Source organism: Mus pahari, chromosome 23 (assembly GCF_900095145.1).
Source record: "Mus pahari chromosome 23, PAHARI_EIJ_v1.1, whole genome shotgun sequence".
NCBI lineage: Eukaryota > Metazoa > Chordata > Mammalia > Rodentia > Muridae > Mus > Mus pahari.
The window spans coordinates 14,644,500-14,669,099 of record NC_034612.1 but is presented as its reverse complement, the minus strand read 5'-3'; the positions used below and the strand labels follow the sequence as shown (position 1 = coordinate 14,669,099).

The window sequence follows — 24,600 nt, the reverse complement described above, 5'->3', positions numbered from 1 at the left end:
CGGTGAGCGTCTCTGAGCAGACATGTCCTCACCTATCTTGGGCCCATGTCGTATGATCACGGTGTTTTAGGATGGCCATGTGTGTAACATGCTAAAGACCTGGAAGATTGCTTGCCAAAGACAATGTATTATTTTACATTCCTGACAGCAATGTATGCGTGTTTTCATGGGTGTGTGGGGTGTGTGTGTGTGTGTGTGTGTATGTATATGTGTGTATGTGTGTGTGTATGTGTGTGTGTATGTGTGTCTGTGTGTGTATATGTGTGTGTATGTGTATGTGTGTGTATGTATGTATGTGTGTATGTGTGTGTATGTGTGTGTATGTGTATGTGTGTATGTGTATGTATGTGTGTATATGTGTGTATGTGTGTGTATGTGTGTGTATGTGTGTATATGTGTGTGTATGTGTGTGTATGTGTGTGTATGTGTGTATGTATGTATGTGTGTATGTGTGTGTGTGTGTATGTGTATGTGTGTGTGTGTGTGTGTGTGTGTGTGTGTGTGTGATGGCCAAAAGTGGGTGTTTTACTCCATCGCTCCCCTTTTTAATTTTTGAAGCAGTGCCTCTCACTGATGGGGCTAAGACTGTGTGGTCAGCAGATGTCCGGGATCTACCAGAATCTGTGCCTCCAGGGCTGGCTTACAAATGCGTGCTGCACAGCCCAGCTTTTTACGTGGGTTCTAGGCAACTGAACTCAGGTTGGCATGCTTGTGTGGTAAGTGCTTCATCGACTGAGCTATGAGTCTGATGCCAGCCTGTGTTACATCGTGAGTTCCAGGCCAGTGTGAGTTACGATGTGTGTGTGTGTGTGTGTGTGTGTGTGTATGTGTGTATGTGTGTATGTGTGTGTGTATGTGTGTGTGTGTATGTGTATGAGAGAGACAGAGACACAGAGACAGAGACAGAGGAAAGGGGGGTGTCGGCAGTCCCCAGCGGCTCACCTGGACTGGCAGAAGCACATAGCCATTTTCCTCCAACACCTGCTCCACGGCATCATTGAAATCTGGGTAGCGCACACGGGGGCAGTCCAGCCCGGGAAACAGGTCAGAGATGAGGCCCAGGAAGAGGGGGACGTCCTCAAACACAAACTTGGGCAGGTTCATGTCCCGCAGCGCCCGCATCAGGACAACATCCTGAAGGGATCAGAGGGTGGGAGATGGCCAGGGAACCCAGCACACGGCTGGACACCCTCCTGCCCTGCACAGAGTGGCACGCTCTTGTAAAATTTAGTGTCTTTAGTCACGGATGTTGTATGCCTAACGTTGCGTATTATGAATGCATGACTGGGGGGGGCTGGCAAGACACCTCAGCAGATGAAAGGCGCCGAGTTTGATGGCCTGTGTTTAACCCCTGCAACCTGCACAGTGGAAAGAGACAAACCACTCCCACAGACACTTCTCTGACCGCCACAAACACACCACAGTGCACACATGCGCACACACTAAATAAACAAATCTAAAAAAGGTAACCAGCACTTGGGAGGCAGAGGCAGGCGGATGGATTTCTGAGTTCGAGGCCAGTCTGGTTTACAGAGTGAGTTCCAGGACAGCCAGGGCTACACAGAGAAACCCTATCTCGAAAAAAAAAAAAAGAATCTAAAAAAGGTAATATATAACAGAACAGAACATACTACATGCTATAGATTTATACATTTCTATATTATAAAGTTTTATATATTTACACAGGTAACTTTTATATATTTCTATATCACATGTAAAATAGATTGAATATTTAATAAAAATATACAGTATAAATATATGTAATATTTTATACTGTATGTACTTTATATATAAAAATGTATTTTTAAGAATGCAAGGAAAAGTCGGAGTGGTATAACGGGGATTGAACCCAGGTAAATGCATACTACTGAGGTACATCCCCAGCTAAAATTTTTTAAAAATTCAAAATTCAGCTGGGAGTGGTGGCGCACGCCTTTAATCCCAGCACTCAGGAGGCAGAGGCAGGCAGATTTCTGAGTTTGAGGGCAGCCTAGTCTACAGAGTGAGTTCCAGGTCAGCCAGGGCTACACAGAGAAACCCTGTCTCAAAAAAACAAAAACAAAAACAAAAAAATTCAAAATTCTAGCCAGTCGTGGTGGCACACGCCTTTAATCTCAGCCTTCAGGGCCAGAGGCCATGGGTTTCTGTGATGTTGATTCTAAGCTGGCCTGCACAGTGAATTCCAGGTTAGTCATGGCTACTTAGAAAGAAACTGTCTCCAAAAAATGTTTTTCATTTAAGTATAATGCACTATGAAGTATAAGATATTATAAGGTATAAGCCTCTTTTATAGAGTACTTTTTATGAAAATGAAATATAAAAATCTATATAAAATATCAAAGATATTTCTGAAATTTTCATTTTTTTGAAGCTTTAATAGAAAACAAAAATCCAAAATGAAGCCTATAAAAATGCAAGATGTCAAGGTTCCTATCAAAACAAAAATGAAATATCCAACATGTACAGTATCACAGCTGGGAAGCTGTATAAGACAGTCACCCTCAGAACGAACGCTGCAGAGGCTCTGACAGGGACGTAAGTGTCCCCTCAAAGAGATGCCGCTGTCTCTCTCACGGTCACAGCAGAGAGAGAGAGAGTACAGTGAGGCGGTGGTGGATCTGACCAGACTCCACGTGTGCACCTGTGAGACAGCCCACTGGATCCTGTTAGGATGTATGCTCAGTGGGTGGAGAGATGGCTCAGCCATTGAGGGCACTGGCTGCTCTTCCAGAGGACCCGGGTTCAATTCCCAGCATCCATATGGCCATTCACAATATGGCGGTTCACAATCGTCTGTAACTCCGGGGCCTCCAAGAGGACCAGGTGCTTATGTGATGCACAGACATGATAATAAGATAAATTAATTAATTAAATCTACAATAGTCGCCAATTGAAGAGGAACTCACATTCTCACTTTCAAAGGTTCCTAGTGTCCCTCTGCCATTCTGTCATCCTATGATGACAGGCTGACAGCTGCTGCTGAAGCACTCTGAATTTTTGCCCTGCCATGGGGACTCTGAGTTTAAAGTCGCACATCTCTGAAGGCACCACGGTGGGGGGTGGGGGTGGGGGGGGAAGAGACCAAAAGCAAAGGCGGACAGCTCATGGAGGGATAGCCAAGACTTGAGCTTCCAGAGGGCCTGCTCCGCCCCGTGTCCTCAGCCATGCCTTCTGCCCGTGCACAGGGACTGCACCGAACCACGAAGAACGGAAGACGCTGGGTGGCCCTACCTCCTGCAGGTCTGCGGAGCCTCTCTTCAGCTCGCCGGCCATGACCAACACCGACTTCAGGGCCCGGAGCCCAAAGTCATAGTGGTGCTGTTTTGACAGCTGCTCCCGGGCCAGCTTATAGAGGACTGTCATCTTCTTGGCCAGCGTCTTTGTAACCGAAGGCAGTGATGAGACACAAAGGCAATAGGAGAAAGTGACAGAGAGCACTGCAAACACGCGGGTCACGGTCAACACAAAGGGATACAGGGATCCCAGGGACGCTGAGCTACAGGCGAGATCCGCCGAGCTGGTGTTCACCGTTCGAAAACACCCGGGTGCAGCTTCCTTCCTAACTAGAATGTTGGGGAATCCTGCCATTAGAGTCGTGGTCCCCCGGTGATGAGATGGGGCTCTGAGCTTGGTGCAAAATGGACTCCTCCTCTCAGTGGGGGCTTCCCTTCTGCTGCCTGACTTTGTCTGGAGAGTATTCCTGAACACAGGAGGATGGCCTTATCTCAAGAATGACCTTGTCCAGAGCTGCGTAACTCAGCACACAGGCCCGGCTCTGGCCTCCCTCCCACATTATTATGAGTGAGTAGCTGTTTCCACCCATACCCCTAAAAGCCCTTATCTATCCCATCCCTGGGACAATAAAGCCGAGCTCTCTCACTGAATCTGATCCCAGAAGTTAATCCGCAGGTACTCACGGCCATCCAGACCCTCCCCTCCCCTGCTTCACTCACCCTCATGGACCAGTGTCCAGTGACCCGCAGGAAGGGGAGACCCACACTACAGCACCTTGGGGACTCATTTAAAGAACACCTATGCTAGCCAGGAGGGGGTGACTCATGGGAGGTGTGTTCGGGCGGGAGGATCAGGAGTTCAAAGTCATCCTTGGCTATATAGAGAGTTTGAGGCTAGCCTGGGCTACACCAGACCCTGTCTGTAATACACAAACACATTTGCCAAGATCTATAGCTGATATATAAAGCTGGGATCTTTCCTGTCTTCAATGACAGTAGATTCCACCAAGGCATCAGGGTCCACTCAACCAGATGCTCCGAGCTTACCAAGACCTCAGCCTGTCCCACAGGTGCCCTTTGCCCAGTCCCCTGTTCCATTTGTTGGTTTTCTTGTACTGAGGGATGAGCCCAAGACTACTAAGCGATATCTTTAGCCCTTTAATTTATTTATTTTTCACATGGAGTCTTTGAATTTATAATCTTCCTGCCTCCATCTCCTAAGAAGCATGGATTAGAGATTAATAGGAACTACCATGCCCCTTTCTAACAACAGCATACATCCCCAGGCCACAAGAGTCCAACCCTACTGGTCCCCAGGGCTTGTGTGACAATTTGGATGAAAAGAGACAAGAAATCTGGCCCTGAAATCCCAGAGTCCTGGCAGCTCGGGGTGGGGTGGGCTAGGTGCAATGAGAGCCTTGAAGGACACCCTCTCGTGTGCCAGGCTGGAGAGATGGCTCAGTGGTTACAAGCATATCTTGCTTTTGTGGAGGATTCAAGTTGAGTTCTAGCACTTATGATGGATGGCTCACAACCACCTGTAACTCCAGTTCCAGGGGAATGAGATGCCCTCTTCTGGCCTCTGTGGGAACTGCACCCATGAGCACATATACAGACTCATAATTAAAAACTAAAATCTTTTTTTTTTTTTTTAAGGACAGGCAATTGCAGGAAATGGTTGGGTGGCTCAGTGGTGGAGCCCATGCCTCAGCTGAATGAGGTAATGGGCTCCACCTTCAGCATTGCAGAGGGGGAGTGTAGGGGGATGAGGAGAGGGAGGGGGAGGGGAAGAGGGAGAGGGAGAGGTACATGTGAGTATATAGGTGAATGTACCCATGGGTACACGTGCACACAGGAGCCAGAGAAAGAACTGGGTGTCTTCCTCTATCACCTGTCACCATATAGCCTTGACACAGGATCCCTCAGGACTCTGACTGGTCTCCCCCACTCCAATGCTGCAGTTACAGGTGTGTGCAGCCATGCCCAGCTGTTTACACGGCCGCTGGGAAATCAAACCCAGGCCTTCATGATGGCAGAGCAATCCACCCAGTGAGCCACCTCCTCAGTCCACCCTTTGAGAGAAGGTGTCTCCCCGAACCTGGAGTTAATGGAGACCCCCCAGGACCTGCCTGTTTTCACCCCCCACCCCAGTGCTACACTTGCTTGTGTGCGCAACCACACCTGGCTATCATGTGGGTCTGAGGGTTTGAACTCGGGTCCTCCTGCTTGTGACACAGGCACTTTGCCGACCAAGTCATCTCCCTACCCGCGTCGTATGGCTTTTAAAGACTGACATGAGAGGGTGTCTCGGTGTCAAAGGGATTGGTTTGTGCTTTGTAGTGACTGTCATTCCATCTCTATACATAGCGAGAGAAAGAACAGGAACGCTGGTGACATCTGAACTTGGCATGTGCCTGGGCAGATTGCAGGCTACAATGAAGACCTGCATCTCTGTGCATAAGATGCTACTTCGCTGTTACTCCTGCTAGCCCAAGCTCTCAAGCATTAGTGCCCTTCCCAAATTAAGTTACAGCCTCAGAGAGGGTGGGATAGGAGCAGGGGCAGGAAAGGATCCTCACAGAACACAACCTGCCGCCGGTCGCCGCCGGTCGCCGGCGCGCTCACCTTGGCGCCCAGGAAGCCCTCAGAGAAGAGCATGATTTCACAGATCTGCTGCAGGTCGGGCACAATGACAACCACAGGCCTGAACAGCGCCTTCACAGACTCAGGCAGCTCCGTGCGGCCCGCATAGCCCGGGTTCATGGTGATGAAGATGCCCATCCGAGGGTCAAGGGAGATCTCCTGCCCTTCGAACTGGGTGGCAGGAGAGAAAAGAGGGAGTGATGTAACTGCTAGTTCATGTAGGGATTAGAAGCTGGGGTCACAGGGCATGCCTGAGGGACATGGTGATGTGATAGGAAAGCCACTGAAGTTGACAATGACCACATCTGACCAGACATCAAACCTGACCAAATCTGGCCAGACACGACACCTCACCCGCCACCACATCTGGTCATATGGGCCTCTGGATTAGCACAAATGTCAAGACATCTCTGGGAAGCCAGGTGTGGTGTCTGTCAGGTGTGGTGTCTGTCAGGTGTGGTGTCTGGTCAGGTGTGGTGTCTGNGTCAGGTGTGGTGTCTGTCAGGTGTGGTGTCTGGTCAGGTGTGGTGTCTGTCAGGTGTGGTGTCTGGTCAGGTGTGGTGTCTGGCAGGTGTGGTCAGCTGTGTTATCTATCTAGTGAGGTGTGATTTCTGGTTAGGTGTAGTCAGGTTATGTTGTCTGGCCAGATTTGGTCAAGTGTAGTAGCTGGTCAGATGTGGTGTGGTGTCTGGTTAGGTATGGTCAAGTATGCATGGTCAGGTGTGGTATCTGGTCAGGTATGGCCATGTGCAGTATCTGGTACAGTCAGATGTGGTCAGATATGACCAGATGTGGTATCTGGTGAGGTGTCGTGTCTGGCCAGATTTGGTCAGGTGTGGTGTCTGGTCAGGTGTGGTCATTGTCAACTTCAGTGGCTTTCGTATCACCTCGGTACACCTGCGAGTGTTTCTGTGAGAGTTAACAGATTGGGAGGAGCCCTACCCTGAATGGGGTTAGGGGGTTGTGGGATGGGGGGTACCATCTGTGTCATGGGGTACCTGCATAATATGAAAAGGAGTTAAAGAGACGGCTAGACAGCACAGGTAAATCCCTCCCTCTGCTTTGGGGCCACAGTGACTGACGGGAGCCACCCCACCCTGCTCTCTGCTCTCTCTACTATGTCGGACCAATCACTCTGGAGTCCCGTCCCACCCCCTCACCTGGAACGTGGTCAGCTGGTGGATGAGCGCGTTGCGGATCGTCTGGATCTGAGACGAGATGACAGACAGCACAGAGGCATCGATCCGGTTGAACTCATCGAAGCAGCCCCACGCGCCACACTGGGCGAGGCCAGAGAAGATCTTCCCGACAGCCTAGGGATTCCGTCAGGATGCTCAGGGTCCGTTCCTCCCGGAAACGGAAGTGGTGGTGGGGGGCTTGCTCTTCTAAATTAAACACTGTGCGGAGGGGCTGGGAGCCCCGGCCCAGTCCAACACTCACAGAACTTTCTAGCAATATTCCCAAGGCCCTCGGTAGGCCAACTCCCACTTGGGGCTAGGTAATCCAGACTTCATTATTTGTAGAAAACTCCAGACAGGTCAGCTGCTAAAATTCTGCAAAATCTGGCCACAGAGGGCGTCACTGTCCCCAGTGTCCTTATTGAACCAAAGTGGAACAGTGGCGCCCTCTAGACTCAGGAGTGCAGTATTGCAGTAGACATCTTCCACGCCCTCTCTTGTTCTTTATGCTGATCCCAGCGGCCTGGGTTCAAGACCCTTGCCCCATCCTCCCAGCTGTCACTTGTCATTTCAGGAGACTGGTGACATACTTCCCAACTGTGTCTGCACCAGAAGCCCTCTGCAGGGGACTCGGGTACCGGGAGTGATGGTGAGCTCTTACCTTGTAATCCATGCCTTCACCACAGTTTGTGACAACACACAGGAGGCCCAGGGCTTTGGCGAGGTCCTTGGTGGTCTCTGTCTTGCCGGTCCCTGCCGGGCCAGCAGGGGCACCTCCCAGATACATGGACAGCGCCTGTGAGCAGCCAAACGTAAAACACATGTGTTCTGAAAGAGTGCCACTCGCGGACGCATCTCTGGGACACACGGGGTAGACACTGTGAACCTCAACTCCAGGTGTCAGCTCGATTGTCCAGGGAACTGTCCCGGGGTTATTTCTGGGTGTGTCTGTGAGAATATCTCAGAGTCTGACGCTTTATGGTGAGCCAAGTTAGGTAGATATCAGGGTAGGCAATATCAGTTACACCACCATCTCCACCATCACCACCATCACCGTCACCACCATCACCATCATCACCACCATCACCATCACCACCATCACCACCATCACCACCATCATCATCACCATCACCACCATCACCACCACCACCATCATCATCACCATCACCACCATCACCACCATCACCACCATTACCACCATCACCATCACCACCACCACCATCATCATCACCATCACCACCATCACCACCATCACCACCATCACCATCACCACCATCACCGCCATCATCACCATCATCACCATAACTACCACCACCCCACCACCCGAGAACTGGGTGGAACCAAAGGAAAAGAGAGGCTCCCTCCACTTTGGCTGGGATGGTGGCCTTGTACCCTGACATTCCTCAGGGCTTCAGACCCAAATATAAGTGTCCCCCTCTGTTCCTCGGTCCTGTCTGTCCAGCTGGCCGACGGCAGGCTAGGATACTAACGTGCCTCCAACCTCTCTGTCATAAAATGCTTACGCTTGTGGTCTCCCATTGATCCTGTCTCTTTAGACCCCTAACTCACAGAAAGGCTTAAACATTTTGCTTTTGAAACGGGGGTTTCACGTAGTAGCCCAGGTTGGCTGAAAACTTGCTATGGAACCATCTATAATGAGATCTGGTGCCCTCTTCTGGCATGCAGGCACACGTGAAGGTAGAATACTGTATACATAATAAACAAATCTTAAGAAAAAAAAAAAAAGGTAGAGCTGGAGAGATGGCTCAGACGTTAAGAGCACTGACTGCTCTTTCAGAGGTCCTGAGTTCAATTCCCAGCAACCACATGGTGGCTCACAGCCATCTGTAATGGGATCTGACGCCCTCTTCTGGTGTGTCTGAAGACGGCGACAGTATACACACATACATGAAATAAATAAATAATTTTTAAAGAGAAAACTTTTTTTAAAAAAAACTTGCTATATAGCTCGGGGTGACCTTGAACTCCTGATCCTTCTTCCTCCACCTCCTAGCAACAGGGTCACAAGCATGGCCACTGTGCTTGGCTGAAGTTCACACTTGTTTTTAGAAAGACAAAGAGCCAGGAGTGGTGGCGCATGCCTTTAATCCCAGCACTCGGGAGGCAGAGGCAGGCAGATTTCTGAGTTCGAGGCCAGCCTGGTCTACAAAGTGAGTTCCAGGACAGCCAGGGCTATACAGAGAAACCCTGTCTCAAAAAACAAAACAAAACAAAACAAAAAGAAAGAAAAAGAAAGAAAGAAAAAGGGCTCACAGTTGTCACGGGCTTCGTCCGTTCATTCACCCGTTTACCCCCAGGTATGGCGAGGTAGTGCAGAGACAAGCATAGGAGTGTGTACATGGCATGGGCTTGAAGCTCAGCTGTGCGCTAAGGGACCCATCACACACAGACAGGCACTATGTGCAGGCTCTGGTACAGGCTCCATGGGTAAGCTCTTGCTTAGCGCGTTCAAGGCCCTCGGTTCTAGCCACAGTACCACAAACAAAAGAATCTGCCTTAAAATGGACAGCTAACACACTGTCCCCGCCTTCTCACAGTCCAATACACTTTAATATTATGCACCTTACACGTTTCTGTGATTTTCTATTACCCTCTGACTCCCTCACCACTGCATAGGGACCGGTGTCCTGGGCGGGGAAGATGTCCTCAGGGGTTTCAATTCCAATAGTGACAAGTCAGACTCCAAGTGCAAGATGTTTCCCTCAAAGCTAAGACCCATGTCTAGAATAACCAATGAGCTATGTCCAAGGGCAAACATGTCACCTGTGTGAGCGTCAGGTAGATGCGGTCTGTGAGGGGCGTGATGACCAGCCTCCCGTTGAGGCCCATGTACTCATAGCCATAGCTGAAGGTCCCGGTGCACTGGCGGATGTTGAGCTCGTCGGGCTCGCGGTCCCAGTAGAAGCGCAGCTGGCTCTCCCATTCAAACTCCCGGGCCTCAAGGATGCTGGGTGGGCAAGAGGGGAAGAGAAGGAAGAAGCCATTGCTGGGCAGACCACAGAAGGACAGAACAGTAAAGCAATCCCAGTGTCCCAGGCATGGGACCCACCTGCCCCGGATGAAGGAATCCACGATGTCCCGGGCGTGGACATCGATGATCAGGACGGTGTTGTACTTCTTCCTGTCGTTTTTGCTCAGCTCCATGGTGATCCGCGTGACCAGGTCGTCGATCTGGCTGTGCATCTTCTTGCCGTAGTTCTTCATGGCTTGCTTGTCCCCTTGCTTGACCTTGTTGAAGACGTCTTCCACTTCCCAGGTCCACCACACCTGGCTGGCGGCCAGCACCACCATGCCTTGGTACAGCAGCATCCAGTCCACCCTGCAGGGGAAGCGCGCCAGTCACAGACAGGCTTAACAGACGCTGGGATCAGCTAGAGACTGCCCCGGAAGTCAGCTGCAGCGGTTCATGTGTCCGGCCAGGAACGGGAGGCATGAAGGCCAGGAAAACTCCAGGGCTAGGCCATGAAGTACCAGGACGGTGATCCCCTTGTGGGCTCCTGACGACATATCTGCATATCCATCATAGGGCCAGAGGCGTGGCTCTGCAATAGAGTCCTGGCTGAGAAGCTACCATCACGGGGCTGAGGTGTAGCCAAGCAGTAAGGCAGCTCTGCCTACTAGGATCCTGTCTGGGCTGCTAGGCACCGATCTCACAGTGAGGCCTGCTAAGAAGCCCCATGCTAGGCAAGCATTCTACCTCTGGGGCATCTAAGCAGATGTTCTTCCATTGAGCCAAGACCCTAGACCTTCCCTAGAAGATTCTAGGGGGGTTCCAGGCAGAGGCTCTGAGCCACGCCCCCAGCCCCTCACTGGGGGATTCTAGGCAGGGGCTCTACCACTGGGCCACGCCCCCAGCCCATCACTGGGGGATTCTAGGCAGGGGCTCTACCACCGGGCCACGCCCCCAGCCCCTCGCGGGGGGGGGGGGTTCTAGGCAGGGGCTCTACTGTAGAGCCAACCCCCCTGCCCAAGTTGAATCTCTAAAAAGACTCCCCCAAGCTGGCAACCCAGCGCCTTCTCCACTTAGGAAGAACTATCCAGAGTTCATCATTTGAAACAGCGTTCAGCAGCTGGGTTGCCATAGCAAGGAAAGCCTCATTGCAGTGTCAGCCTGCCCGCTCGCTCACACTCGTACATCTCCCCCTGCGCCAAGCTGCAGGATCGAGTCGCTCGCATGTCTGTCATCACCTGCTTCTGTCTTCACAGTATCTGAAGATGGCTTCCTTGGTGATGAGCCTGTTGGTCCTCCTCATTTCGTGAAGCACCGCGGTCATCCAGTCTTCCACACGGCCCTCGGCCCGGATGATCTTGCGGAAGGTCATGACTTCTCCCTCGGCCGAGATCATGGCCGACACGAGCTTCTCCCCGCTGTCCCCGTCGTGGAAGCGTAGCATGGCTATGTTATCGTACATCTGCAAGACGGCGGGACAGGGTGGGAGGACCAGACACATGCAGTAGATTGAGGGGGTTGAACCTGGGGTGTAAGATCATTAATCATCCCCAAGGTCAGGGAATGGAGACCATCACCATGGGTCCTCACCTTGATCATATGCTCTTGCACGCACAGTGGGTCACTGTTACCCAAGATGCTGAGCAGCTCATCGTCCGAGATGAAGAAGAACCTGGGGAAGGCATTCCTCTTGGAGTCCAGGTAGTCGTTCAGGCTCTTCTGGCATTTCTCCAGGCCCTCGCTGATGGTCTGCAGGTCGTGGAGGCGGTTTGGGGCCTCACAGCAGCGCTTTATCACCGGGTCTTTCAACGTCTCCCCCATGATCTGGAAGAGGTCGGGGAGACAGTGGAGTGTCACTCAGGGTGGCAGAAATGCTGTGTGCAAACACACACACACACACACACACACACACTAAATATAATTTAAAAATTGTAAGGAAGTATGTCTGACAGTGACCCCACCCACTCTCCCACTGACCACGCCCACTCTCCCACTGGCCATGCCCACTCTCCCCACTGACCCCATCCACTCTCCCACTGGCCACTCTCCCACTGACTCCGCCCACTCTCCCACTGACCCCTCCCTCCTTCCCACTGACCCCGCCCACTCTCACGCTGACCCCGCCCACCCTCATTCTGGCCACTTGCCCTCTTAAATATCCTGTCGATGTTGTCAAACTTCTTGGCCTCCTCCGGCAGCTGGGACCGTATGTCCCCCCCAATGAAGATGCTCTCCAGGTACATCCACTTCCTCTGAACCAGCGTCCAGATCTGGAAATGCGCCGCATCCACGTCAGCGGGTGAGCAGGGATGCCAGCAACACACACATGATCCCTCCCTAATTCAGGACACCTCCAAGTCAGCTTGGTAAAAACAAGGACTTAGCGGGCCAAGCAACACTGTGTGCTGGGACCTGGCCACTGCCCCCTCCACCTCCGCACCTAACCCTCCTGGATGTTCACTTTTGCTTCCTGAGGTTTCAGTTAACAGTGGTTAACAGGAGTCTAAAAAAAATCTCATCGCTCAGAAGGTGTGCAGAGAGAGGACATTCGCACAGTTCTAAGATTCTGCTGTCGCGGGCACTCTATGTATTAATTGTCACCATGCTCGCCTCTGAGCAGACTGGACTTGTAAATTAGACTTTGCCATGGGTGTATGCATACTGGGAAGCAGTTGTATGGGCTTTGGTACTATCTGGGTTCTGGACATTGTCAGGACATCTTAGAACAGATCCTGGAGAGTTGGGGGTTGCTAGGATACCGCATTTTAGAGGAGAAAGGTTTACTAAAAAGCAAAATAATGCTCCCCACTCCAGTCCCGGGCAGGGAGGACATGTCTAGTTACATGTACAACTTGGAGCTCTGCGATTGCCCATGGCCAGTATGGAACCCATACTCATGACAAGCCACGTGCCATTCTGTTTCCAGATACAGACACCCACCGAAGAAAGGAGAAGTGAGAGCCAGACACATAACTTAGTCCCGAGCTCTCCCAGTAGCGTTGCTGTAACGCCCAGGACCCAGGAGGTAGGAGCAACGTCGACGGCCACCGAGCGATGAGTGGATACATCAAAGGTGGTCTAGCCATGCAACAGAATATTGTTTAACCACAAGGAGGAGAGAAGCAAAGATAGATAGATGCTGCCATGTGGGTGAGCCTTGAACATCTCATGCTGAATGAAAAAGGCAGACACAAAGGCCATGCGTGTGACTTCACACATATGAGACACACAGAACAGGCTGGCATGGAAATAGAAAGCCAATTAGATCCTGGGAACTGGGGACTGGGAGCTGGGAAGCGATGGTCTGGGGTTGGGAGGTTTCTTTCATAGTGCTGAGATAATTCTGGAACCAAATGGAGGCAGTGTTTGTATAGCACAGGCTCCTGACCTGTACATTCTAAAGTGGTTGATTTCGTGGGTGAGACTACTGGGGCCAGAAACTGCCCAAGCAGGATGACCTGAGTGGGGGCTTCCCAGGACCCACGTCAAAGCTGGGCACGGTAGTGTGCTTCTGCAACGCCAACGCTGAGAGGGCGGAGACTGGAGGATCCTTGGAGTTCGTGGGCTAGCCAGTCTAGTCCATCAGTGAACTCTAGGTCCACTGAGAAACCTTGTCTCAAAAAATAAAGGTGGAGCCAAGGTGTGGTAGCACACTGCTTTAACTCCATCACGTGGGAGGCAGAGGCAGGTGGATCTCTGTGTTTGAAGCCAGCCTGGTCTACAGAGTGAGTTCCAGGATGAACAGGGCTACACAGAGAAACCCTGTCATGGAAAATGATAGATAGATAGATAGATAGATAGATAGATAGATAGATAGATAGATAGATAGATAGATAGATAGATAGATGGTTAATTTTATGTTACATAAGATTCATCTCATAGACATTTAAATCATAAAGAAGAAAGCTGGGGAGATAGCTCAGTGGTAAAGAAAGAATTTACCTTGCGTACATGAGACCCTAGTTTCAATCCCCTGAAACACACACACACAAACATATACACAACACCATCACTACCACTATCACCACCACCAACAACAACAAAATTATGCCCTACAAAAGAGCTTTCACAAGTAAAGAGTCAAAGGCAAAAAAAAAAAAAAACAAGCACAGTAAGCCAAAGATGTTCAAACATGATGGAAACAGGGCCAGAATCATGCTTCTTTGCCAGAGAACCAGGATATAAATGAGAAAAAATATGCTTATTTATGGTCTGGGAAAGAAAAAAAAAAAACATCCACTCAGAGATAGTGAACTGAGCCTGACTGATCTGGCCTGTTCACCGAGGCCTGGTTCAGCACAGTCAGCACAGGACTGACCCACCACCCAGTGTGACAGGCAAGGCTGAGGAGACTGCGAAAGCGGATGAGAACATGAAACTGTCATGCAGCAAGAACAGGAGAGATGAAAAAGGAACAAGGATGCTTTCAAGGGCCAAGTAGGAATCTTAGCAATTAAACATTAGCTCCCTGAAATCAAAACTCATCAGTCAGCCGGGCGTGGTGGCGCACGCCTTTAATCCCAGCACTCGGGAGGCAGAGGCAGGCGGATCTCTGAGTTCGAGGCCAACCTGGTCTACAGAGTGAGTTCCAGGAAAGCCAGGGCTACCCAGAGAAACCCTGTCTCGAAAACAAACAAACAAACAAAAAAACCTCATCAGTCTCCCCAACTGCCCCCTTATCCCCACCCCACCTGAGTGAAGAGCCACAGGGCAGTCCTTCATTTCTCGGTGCAAATGTTCCCGTATAGACTCCCCGCAGGAACTGGCAGCGTGCTTTCTGCTTTCCTTGCTCTCACCTCGATGACCTCGCCTATCAAGGACAGCGTCTTCTCCCACTTGTGGACGGTTTGCAGAAAAGGCCCCACGAATCTGCTCCCGGAGATGCTCTGCAAGTTGACGGTGTTGTCGTCCAAGCATTGGATAATGTCGTCCACGGACCCCAAGACGTAGCCTCGCTCCTGCGTGCCTTTGTAGTACTTGACCACGGTGAACTTCATGTTCTCCCAGGTGTCTAGGATTTCCTTCACGGCCTGGTTGGGAAAATGAAAAGAAGCATTTGTGCCCATAGACGGAAGAGCAAGACCCTCGTGTGTCACCATCTGTCTGCAACTCAACCTATTATCTCAGCGCAATCACAGGGGAAGTTGAGATTCCCCACACCAACAGTGTTCCTGCCTACCAGGCTCACAGTCTGCCATGTGGGATCTCATTCATAACCCCTCCAAAAAAAAAAAACAAAACCCACACTGTTATACAGAGATAGGCCCAGAAAGGCCACATGGGGACCCGGGGATGCTGCCAAGTACCAAAACTGGGGTCTCAACTTGGCAGCTTCCTGTTCAACCAGAGGGTCTTGCCCTGTGCTCACTCCACTGCTGAGCGAGAAAGTCCACCTTCAAAATGTGAAGGCCAGTATCATTGCATTCTCTGAAGAAATCCACACTGATATGTGTGCGCATGTGTATGCCTACATGTAGATGTTTAGAATAAGTGTGAATTAATCTCCAGTGAGACAGGCCTCTGAGGGATTCTCCTAATTAGATCTGCCCACTGTGGGTGGCACCATTCCCTAGGCTGGGGTCTTGGACTGAATGGAAAGAAAGAGAGAAAGCAAACTGCGCATTAGCATTCATCCGTCTCTGCCTCCTGACTGCAGATGCTATGCGACCAGGCGCCTCACAGTGCTCCTGATATGCCACCCTCACCGGGATGGACTGTGCCCTTAAACTGTGAGCCAGAATTAGCTCTTCCCTCCTTCAGTGGCTTTTGTAATTTGTTGCAACACCGAGAAATGTAACTAAGACAATATCTACGCATATTATGTATATGTATTTGTTTAGAGGTGTGTGTGGAAATACATACACACACCTCTTGCATATATGTACACTATGTATGTGTTTTAAACACGCACACACACACACACACACATATATATATATATATATATATATATATATATATATATAAAAGATATATATATATCTTTTAGCTTTTTTGTTAGCTTGTATCTGTTATGTAAAATGGGTTCACGTGGCATCTTCCTGCTCTCATGGTACGTACTTCAATCTTGTGCCTGCATCTTAAGTAGGGAGCCACACTTAGTAGGATAACAACACCCACCTTCAGGTGTCCAGGCTGGGAGTGATGAGATTATTTGTCATGTTTTCCCAAGGGGTGCCCATTTCTTCATCAATAAGTAGAATATGAAACTATAGTCAGGGATGTCAAAAAAGTAAACTAAGGCAGAGGCTCTGTTTACTTAGATACTAGAGAAAGTTTGAAAAGACAGCCTTTGCTGGGAGCAGTGGAGCGTCCTATGATCCCAGCACTCCGGAAGCTGAGGTGGGAAGATCACAAGTTCAAGGCCAGCCTTGGCTACATGTTAAAAAACGCATCCCAGTGAACCAAAGACTCAAGAGGAGTGGCTCAGAGGCAGAGCTCCTGCCTAGCGTGTGAGAGGCCCTGGATCCAGCCGCGGGCACGGAAACCGAAGGCCCACCTTCTCGATGGCCACCTCCTTGACGGCCGCAGTGACGATCTCGTTGAGCACTTCCGTGTGTCTGTGCAGCTCCATGGCGAACATGTTCTCCAGCGTGAAGGCCTCCGTCATCTCAAAGAACACGCCTGTTTTCTCCATGAGTTCTTTCCAGTGTCTGGAAAAGCATAGGGTTATCCATAAGCACACACCGCTCAGACAAGTGCGGAGGTGAGGTTAATTGTTTCCCGCTGCAGTCACGGGAAGAGGCCCTGTGGGGGGTGGGGGGGGACAACCTCCACAGTGACGTGGGACACTCCCGAGTTCTTCCAAATCCTTCTCCCTGCCACCAGAGTTAAAACCAGGGAACATCTGGCAAGCCCCGTGTGTATCTTCAATGCTGAAAAAACGGGTGACCTCTAGCTTTTCGGAACTGGTGCCTCTGCCTGTGGGAGAACCTGGTGTCAACCACGGAGCCCCGCGTACACTGGGAAGTGTTGATCCAGCACTGACTCTGCTGGGCAGGCCCAGTCCTGATGTCAGGGAAAGGATCCTCTGACAGGACAGATGGTCGATAGACAACGCGGAACAAGCCTACAAATTAAACACCATCCTGTGTTCACAAGGGGATGTGTCCTTAGAAATACATCATCAGGAGGTCTCGGCTTAACGTGAACCTCACAGAGCACTACACAAGCCCACACGGCTAGGCCTGTGACACATCTGGCCCCTTGTGAGAGGATGTACAGTCTGCTACTGACCAGAGCACTGGCCCCCACTGATATGTGGCTTAACTTGAAACCAGTTGTTGTATGCAGAGCTGGGGACAGGGCCCTGGCCTCAGACATGCTAGGCAATTGCTCTGTCACTGAGCCATAGGCCCCAGCTTGTAAGTACTAACTGTTCTGAACACTGGGGGTTGGTGGGGGGGGAACACTGGATGGACTGGGGTAACAGTACAGGTCTGTAAAAGACTGAAAAAAAGACAACACAAAGCTTGAGGCTAGCCTGGGCTACAACCTAGACCCTGGCTCAAGGGAAAAAAAAAAAAAAAAAACGAGAGAAGGCAAGAATCCATGATATCAGACGTGACCCTCAGATATGACAAACAGGGAGGAACATGACCAGAACCTGGGACCTGCACTACAAGGTCCTGGAACAGGGGCTTAGTTTCTTGTGGAGAATAGCTTAGCCGGCAAAGGGTGGGAGCCTTCCAGGTCTGCCAGAAGTGAAGGGACAGAGATGAGCCAAAGCCACATCGGCTGGGCCTGTGACTGTTACTCTGGGCTCAGCAGGACAGAGAGAGATAGGTGCTAAAGCCACACGAGCTCAGGAGAGCCCTTCTTGCTGGTGTGAACGGGGGTGTGTTCCCATCAGCTCCCTGGAACTGTGACAGAATGCCGGAGGAGGATGCAGAGGGTTCTGTCCACGGACATCCAGGCCATGGTGAGAGAGAGTCATGTCCAGGGGCACGGGATGTAGCAATGTGTTCATCTCGTGGCAGGTAGGGAAGTGGGGGCCTGAGACCGACAGGTTCCACCTCCTGAAGTCACCTCACAACAGTGTCTCTAGGGGACCAGGCTTTCCACACAGGAGCCTCTTGGGAACGTTCCAGATCCAGACGATACCAGATTGGTAGGGAATGGGGAAATGACAACTTTTTCACTAAGTAAAATCAAGTTGCTTGGTGTGACTCTACCATCCTGACTGTGGGGACACAGCAGGGATGGTAGGAGCCACAGAACCCTGGCTGACTCCCACTGGCACAGAGCAGGTTGCCCTGAGAGACCCAGGCTCCATCAATCACCAGAGGACCTGCACATCTCACATAGCAGCCACAAGCTGTATGTCACCACTGGGTGACCCAAGTTCTACTGGACTGAACAAAGCACGTCAGGTTTCAAGGTCTGGTTTTTAAGGAAGTCACATAGCTCAGTGACATGTGGAAACGGTGTCTCGGATACTGAGTCACTTAAATATATCATTAAGGGCTGGTGAGATGGTTCAGCGGTTAAGAGCATAGGCTGCCCTGGCAGAGGAACTGGGTTCAGTTCCTAGGACCCACGTGGAGTTTCACAGTCATCTGAAACACCATCTCTAAGAGATCTGATGCCTTCTGGCCTCCACAGGCGCGTGCGCACACACACACACACACACACACACACACACACACACGCACGCACGCACTGGGGGTGAGGGTTAGGATTCATTTCAAGCCAGTCATGATGGCTCTTGTCTACAACCCCAGCATGCGGGAGACCGAGAAAGATTGCCATGAGATGGATAGCCTCGGGTACATAGTGACTTGCTAGGCTAGCCTGGGCTACAGAGGGGAAACCTATCTCCCCCATCCCCCCCCCAATAAAGACTAATCTCACTGCCCCCATTCCTTTCTCCCCCCTTTTGGTTTTTTGAGACAATGTGTCACTAGATACACGGCCCAGGCTGGCACAGAACTTTCTGTCCTCCTGCCTCAGTGCCCCCCAAGCCCTAGGACGACTGGTGTGTGCAGCCATGTCTGGTTCTTTCTATTCTTTTACTGTGGCACTCACTGTACTGGCTGGCTTTGTGTCAATTAGACAGCTATCAGAGAGGAAGGAGCCTCAGTTGAGGAAAGGCCTCCATGAGATCCAGCTGTAAGGCAGTATTCTCAGTTAGGGATCATCGGGGGGAGGGCCCGGCCCATGGTGGGTGGGGCCATCCCTGAGATGTGGGGGTGCTATAAGAAGGCAGGTTGAGCAAGCCATGGGGAGCAAGCCAGTAAGCAGCACCCCTCCATGGCCTCTGCATCAGCTCCTGTCTCCAGGTTCCTGCCCTGTGTGAGTTCCTGTCCTGACTTCCTTCAGTGATGAACAGCAGTGTGGAAGTGTAAGCTGAATAAACCCTTTCCCACTCCCACTTGCGTTTTGGTTCTGGTGTTTCCTTGCAGCAGCTGAAACCCTAAGACAGGCCCCTAAACACCACAAATAGCATTGGCACCCCAATTCTGCTCCTCCTGGATTCTGCTGGTCAAATCCTGCCTCTCGCTTTTGACTGAAGCAGCTATTACAGTCATTTTTATAAAACCATTGGCACTCTTTTCACTTACGGACGGCTCGGTCACCTCTGACCCCACTTCTGAACTGCCGCCAACTGACCTGGCTAAAGCTTTTGTGGGGAAACCTAACGTCCTTCTCCGAGCTGGTGGAGGATGGAACTCACCTCTCTCTCAGGGCCTCGTGCTTCAGGTCCAGAAGCAGGGGGATGGAGTCCTTGAACGCCTTCATCTTCACTTCCAAGTGGAAGGCCACGGACAAGCTGCGCACCTGCCGTGGCAGCTTGCGGAGGTTCTTGAGGAAACCCTCGATGCCTTCCTGCAGATACTGGACATTCAGGTTGATCCAGAGGGTCTGGGACCATTCCTCCTTAGCAAGCTAGAAATATTAGACAAGACAGCATCTTGGGGTCTGACACAAGTGTAAAGAAGAGACAGGATGCATATTTAGCTCTGGCCCCTCTCAGCTCTCTCTTCAAAGGAACCTCTCACTTAAAAAAGGCAAGTGATGCCGGACGTGGTGGCGCACGCCTTTAATCCCAGCACTTGGGAGGCAGAGGCAGGCGGATTTCTGAGTTCGAGGCCAGCCTGGTCTACAAAGTGAGTTCCAGGACAGTCAGGGCTATACAGAGAAACCCTGTCTCGAAAAACCAAAAAGAAAGAGAAGGAAGAAGAGGAGGAGGAGAAGGAAGAAGAGGGGGCTATGGACATTCTGAGCCCTTCCCGACATAATGCTGCACCTGAGGGTGTATGTCCCTGTGCCCACTGTGCCCAGCCTGGGGAGTCCCCTGGGAGGGGCCGTACCTTCAGAGAGTCGTACAGTTCATAGATCATCCGGAGCCCTGTCATCTCCTTCTGCACCTTGATGAGCTCAGGGTACATGGTGATGGGGAGATCAAAGAGCTTCTCCGCGTTGGCCAGTTCCTGCCGGTTCTTCTCGTGCTTTGCCAGCTCCTTTTCAAAACTGCCTAGGAGTTCCGAGCCTGCATAAGAAGTGTGGAGATAAAGCAAAAAGGGCAGTCTGAATAGGAGATGCCCCTAGGTCCAGCGCTTAGGAGGCAAAGGGTGTGTGGGGAGTCCCTGTAAGTTCAAGGCCAGCCTATCTAGATAGCAAGTTACCAGGGGACCAGGGCTACAAACTGACACAGGTGTGTCTGAAATGCATGTGTGTTTAAAACTGAGGGCCAGCAATGTGGCTCACTCAGTACAGGTGCTTGCCTGTACAGCCTAAGTTTGATCAGTAGGAACCATGTGGTGGGAGAACTCCTCTGAGTTGTTCTCTGACTTCTAGACATGAATTCACACACAGACATACACACATGCATGCACATGTACACATATATGTACACATACATACACACATACATGTATACATACATGCATACATGCACACACATGTACACATGCACACACATACATGTATACACACATATACACATGCATATACACTCATGTATGCACATAAATAGATAAGTAAATGTAATTAAATTTTTAAAGGAGGAATAAAATAAAGTTAATTAAGAAATCAACCATTGAGCTGGGCGTGGTGGCACACCCCTTTAATCCCAGCACTCGGGAGGCAGAGGCAGGCATATTTCTGATTGCCAGGACAGCCAGAGCTACACAGAGAAACCCTGTCTCGAAAAACCAAAAAGAAAAAAAGAAAAAAAAAAAAAAGAAAGAAATCAACCATCGGGGCTGGAGAGAGGGCTCAATGGTTAGAGCACTGACTGCTCTTCCAGAGGTCCTGAGTTCAAATCCCAGCAACCACAGGGTGGCTCACAACCATCTGTAATAGGCTCTGGTGTGTCTGAAGACAGTGACAGTGTACTCATATACATAAATACATCATTTTAAAAAATGATACAAATGTGTGTCTGGCTCTTTAAAACAAAAACAACAACAACAAAAAGAGAGATCAGCCATTAATTATCCCATCCACATAAGTTACAGGGAGATAAATTTAAAGTCAGCAGGCTTTTTTTTATCTTGTCCCAGCAACCAAAAGCCCACTTGCCCTGCAAGACCTTCCAATCAGAGGGCTGATCCCTTGTACCCAGACCATCCCGGGTGTGAGGTCACTAAAGGGACGCCCACCCTGTGCCCACCACCGTCAGTCCCACTTTGCTGTCTGCCACTCTTGAGACTTTCATCGTCAGACTAATACCTGCCTTCACGCGCCAACCTCGAAGTCTGTGCTTGGCCCCCAGCCGCCCCATGGCTGTTAGCATCCCTCGGCAGTGTGTGTCCTCCCGCCCACCCCAGCACTGCCTGCTCCCACTGCCTTTGGGATTCCCAGATCCGACTGTCTCCTTGGAAGCCCTAACCATCCCTGTGAGAGCAGTCAGTCTTCCCACCCTCTCTTTAGAACAGCGGTTCTGAACCTGTGCATGGCGACCCCTTCGAGGGTCACATGACCCTTTTGCAGGGGTCACCTAAGACCATCAGGAGACACAGGTGTTAATGTTACGACTCATAACCCTAGCAAAATTACAGTACTGAAGTAGCAGCGAAAATAATGTTATGGTTAGGGGTCACCACAACGTGGGGGGACTGTATTAAGGGGTCATCATGTTAGAAAGACTGAGGACGGCTGATAGAAGAATGATGTTTCCCGCCAGGCAGTGGTGGTGCACGCCTTTAATCCCAGTTCTATGGAGGCAGCCGATGTTCCCAAGACAACTCGATTCACTTCTTGTGACCCTCTCAGGAACCCCCCCAAACCTTCAGCACCCCCACGTCGCAGCCTCACCTTTATCAAGGTCTTCGCCCACGGCCCCGGGGCCATGGCTGTAGAAGCGTCTGGCAAACTCATCCAGCTGGCTTCTGTAGTTCATTATCTCACTCCGGGTGATCTGAGGGAAGGAGGGCACCCCTTATCGTGACTTAGCCTCGGAGTGGGGTGGGGTGGTGGGCAGGAGGGAGGGGACTGGAACCCAATACCTCATTGGAGGCACCACCAGCACTCCAGCACTGAGTCTTGTCCCAGTTCCTCCCCCACCCCCATCTGCGCTCCGAGGTGAGGGGACACCACACCTCCGTGAAAGTTCGCTTGATGCCCCCCAGGGCGTGCTCCACGTTCATCGATTCCGTGAAGAGAGATTCCCACATGTTCTCGATGTTGTCAACCAGTTCTTGCTCAGCGTCTGTGGGCTAGAGAGATGGGGAGGGAGAGAGACAGAGAGAGAGAGGAGAATGGAAAGGAGAGAGAGACAGAAGGAATTACCAATAAAGTTGGAACTGAAGTTTCAGGTCAAAGCTGCTCCCGCAGATCTGTTTTTCTGGTTGCACCCAAGAGCTAGATATAAATGTTGTGTTCTTGGGATTGTTTATTTGGTTTTGAGATTTTACAGTTTTTTGTGGGGGGGGGGGGTTTGAGGGTTTTTTGTTGTTGTTGTTGTCGTTGTTTTTAATTGTGTGTGTTTGCCTGTGTGCACAGTGCCGGCTGAGGGCAGAAGAAAACATAAAAGACCCTGGAGCTGCCAGATGTGGACGCTGGGAACCCAACATGGCTTCTCTGGAAAGCAGCAAGCTCTCTTAGCCACTAAGCCATCTCTCCAGCCCCATTTGCTTTAGAGGTAAAGTTTCACACACCCCAGGCTGACCTCCAACCCACTGCGTAGCCAAAGATGATCTTCTTGCTTCCACCTACCAAGTTCTGGGAATACGTAAGTGTATACTGGGAGTATATAAGTATATGAGCAGGTATTCACCATGCCTAGGAAAAACTACATTTTTAAAAATTAAAATGATATCTGGAACAGGTGTAGTGGCACGTGCCTTTTCTTCTGGAGGCAGAGGCAGACAGATCTCTATGACTTGGAGGCCAGCCAAGGCTTCATAGAGAGAGACGCTGTCTCCGTGGGGGAGGGACGGAGGAAGGGAGAGGGAATGGGGCTGGGGGTAGGCCTGGCAGAGCTAGCTCGGCAGTTAAAAAGCACTGGCTGCTCTTCCAGAGAACTAGAGGCCTGGATTCAATTACCAAAGGATTTAGTGCCCTCTTCTTGCCTCTGTAGGTACTGCACTGGTGTATACACACACACACACACACACACACACACACACACACACACTTTAAAAAGAAAAGAAAAAAAGCTAGTTTCTTCATATTATAATTTCTGGAGACAAAGCGCAAAAAGAGATCTTGAAATCAGACCAAAAATACAAATTGGATGAGAGTAACTTCAGATACCTCAGAGAGGTGGACTGTTGACTCCTTAATGAAAACGAAACAAGGGCTGGAGAGATGGTTCAGCGGTTAAGAGCACTGGTTGTTCTTCTAGAGGTCCCTGAGTTCAATTCCCAGCACCCACATGGTGGCTCACAACCATCTTCAGGGAAATCTGATGCCCTCTTCTGGCGTGAATGTGTACATGCAGAGAGAGCACTCATATACATAAAATAAATAAATGAATCTTAAAAACATAAATAAAAATAAAAACAAAACAAAACAAAACAAAAAAAAAAAACCAGAGGCCAGAGACAACTGTAGTAGCATCTTCCCAGAAAGAAAAGATAACCATACTGTGTGCAGATAACCATACTGTGTGCAGAAAACCATACTGTGTGCAGAAAACCATACTGTGTGCAGAAAACCATACTGTGTGCAGATAAGGCTTGGGCCACCATAACCCTAGCACACCCCAGCATGAATATACCACCGAAGTTAGTATACTGGGCACAAGAATTCCCCATAACCCAGAAATTCTGTGTCCGAGCTCATGACTGCCAAAGATGTATGCTTGCATATGCTCACCAAAAGAACACCATAGCAGGCAAACAGCCCAGGTATCCCATGGCAACACAGCTACATGGACTATTATACGGCAAAGACCATGGAGGAACTATTGCCATAAGCAGCAGTCATGGGAAATATCTCAAAAAATGTAAAACTAAATGAGAAAAAAGAAACAGATGCAGAGAATACACTCCTTTTTAAGGCAATCTATACAGAGCCTATAAACAGGGAGCTATCAGAACTAGAGAGACGGCTCAGTGGTTAAGAGCACTGGCTGGGGCTGGTGAGATGGCTCAGTAGGTAAGAGCACCCGACTGTTCTTCAGAAG

The 24,600-nt window shown here is 50.4% G+C and overlaps 1 protein-coding gene across 1 annotated transcript in view; it reads right to left on the bottom strand.

Annotated features, from left to right (window-relative positions):
• Positions 1 to 24,600, bottom strand: part of Dnah10 (dynein axonemal heavy chain 10) — a 354,208-nt gene that overhangs the window by 290,261 nt on the left and 39,347 nt on the right. The window contains exons 22-37 of the mRNA XM_021187038.1: positions 22,571 to 22,687; positions 22,287 to 22,389; positions 20,339 to 20,517; positions 19,702 to 19,913; positions 16,525 to 16,678; positions 14,822 to 15,055; positions 12,173 to 12,295; positions 11,616 to 11,849; positions 11,264 to 11,487; positions 10,125 to 10,394; positions 9,839 to 10,022; positions 7,716 to 7,850; positions 7,037 to 7,189; positions 5,859 to 6,047; positions 3,232 to 3,378; positions 943 to 1,134 (exon numbers count right to left, since the gene is read on the bottom strand). Coding sequence (XP_021042697.1) covers positions 943 to 1,134; positions 3,232 to 3,378; positions 5,859 to 6,047; positions 7,037 to 7,189; positions 7,716 to 7,850; positions 9,839 to 10,022; positions 10,125 to 10,394; positions 11,264 to 11,487; positions 11,616 to 11,849; positions 12,173 to 12,295; positions 14,822 to 15,055; positions 16,525 to 16,678; positions 19,702 to 19,913; positions 20,339 to 20,517; positions 22,287 to 22,389; positions 22,571 to 22,687 — 2,850 coding nt within the window. The remainder of the gene's footprint in view (positions 1 to 942; positions 1,135 to 3,231; positions 3,379 to 5,858; positions 6,048 to 7,036; positions 7,190 to 7,715; positions 7,851 to 9,838; positions 10,023 to 10,124; positions 10,395 to 11,263; positions 11,488 to 11,615; positions 11,850 to 12,172; positions 12,296 to 14,821; positions 15,056 to 16,524; positions 16,679 to 19,701; positions 19,914 to 20,338; positions 20,518 to 22,286; positions 22,390 to 22,570; positions 22,688 to 24,600) is intronic.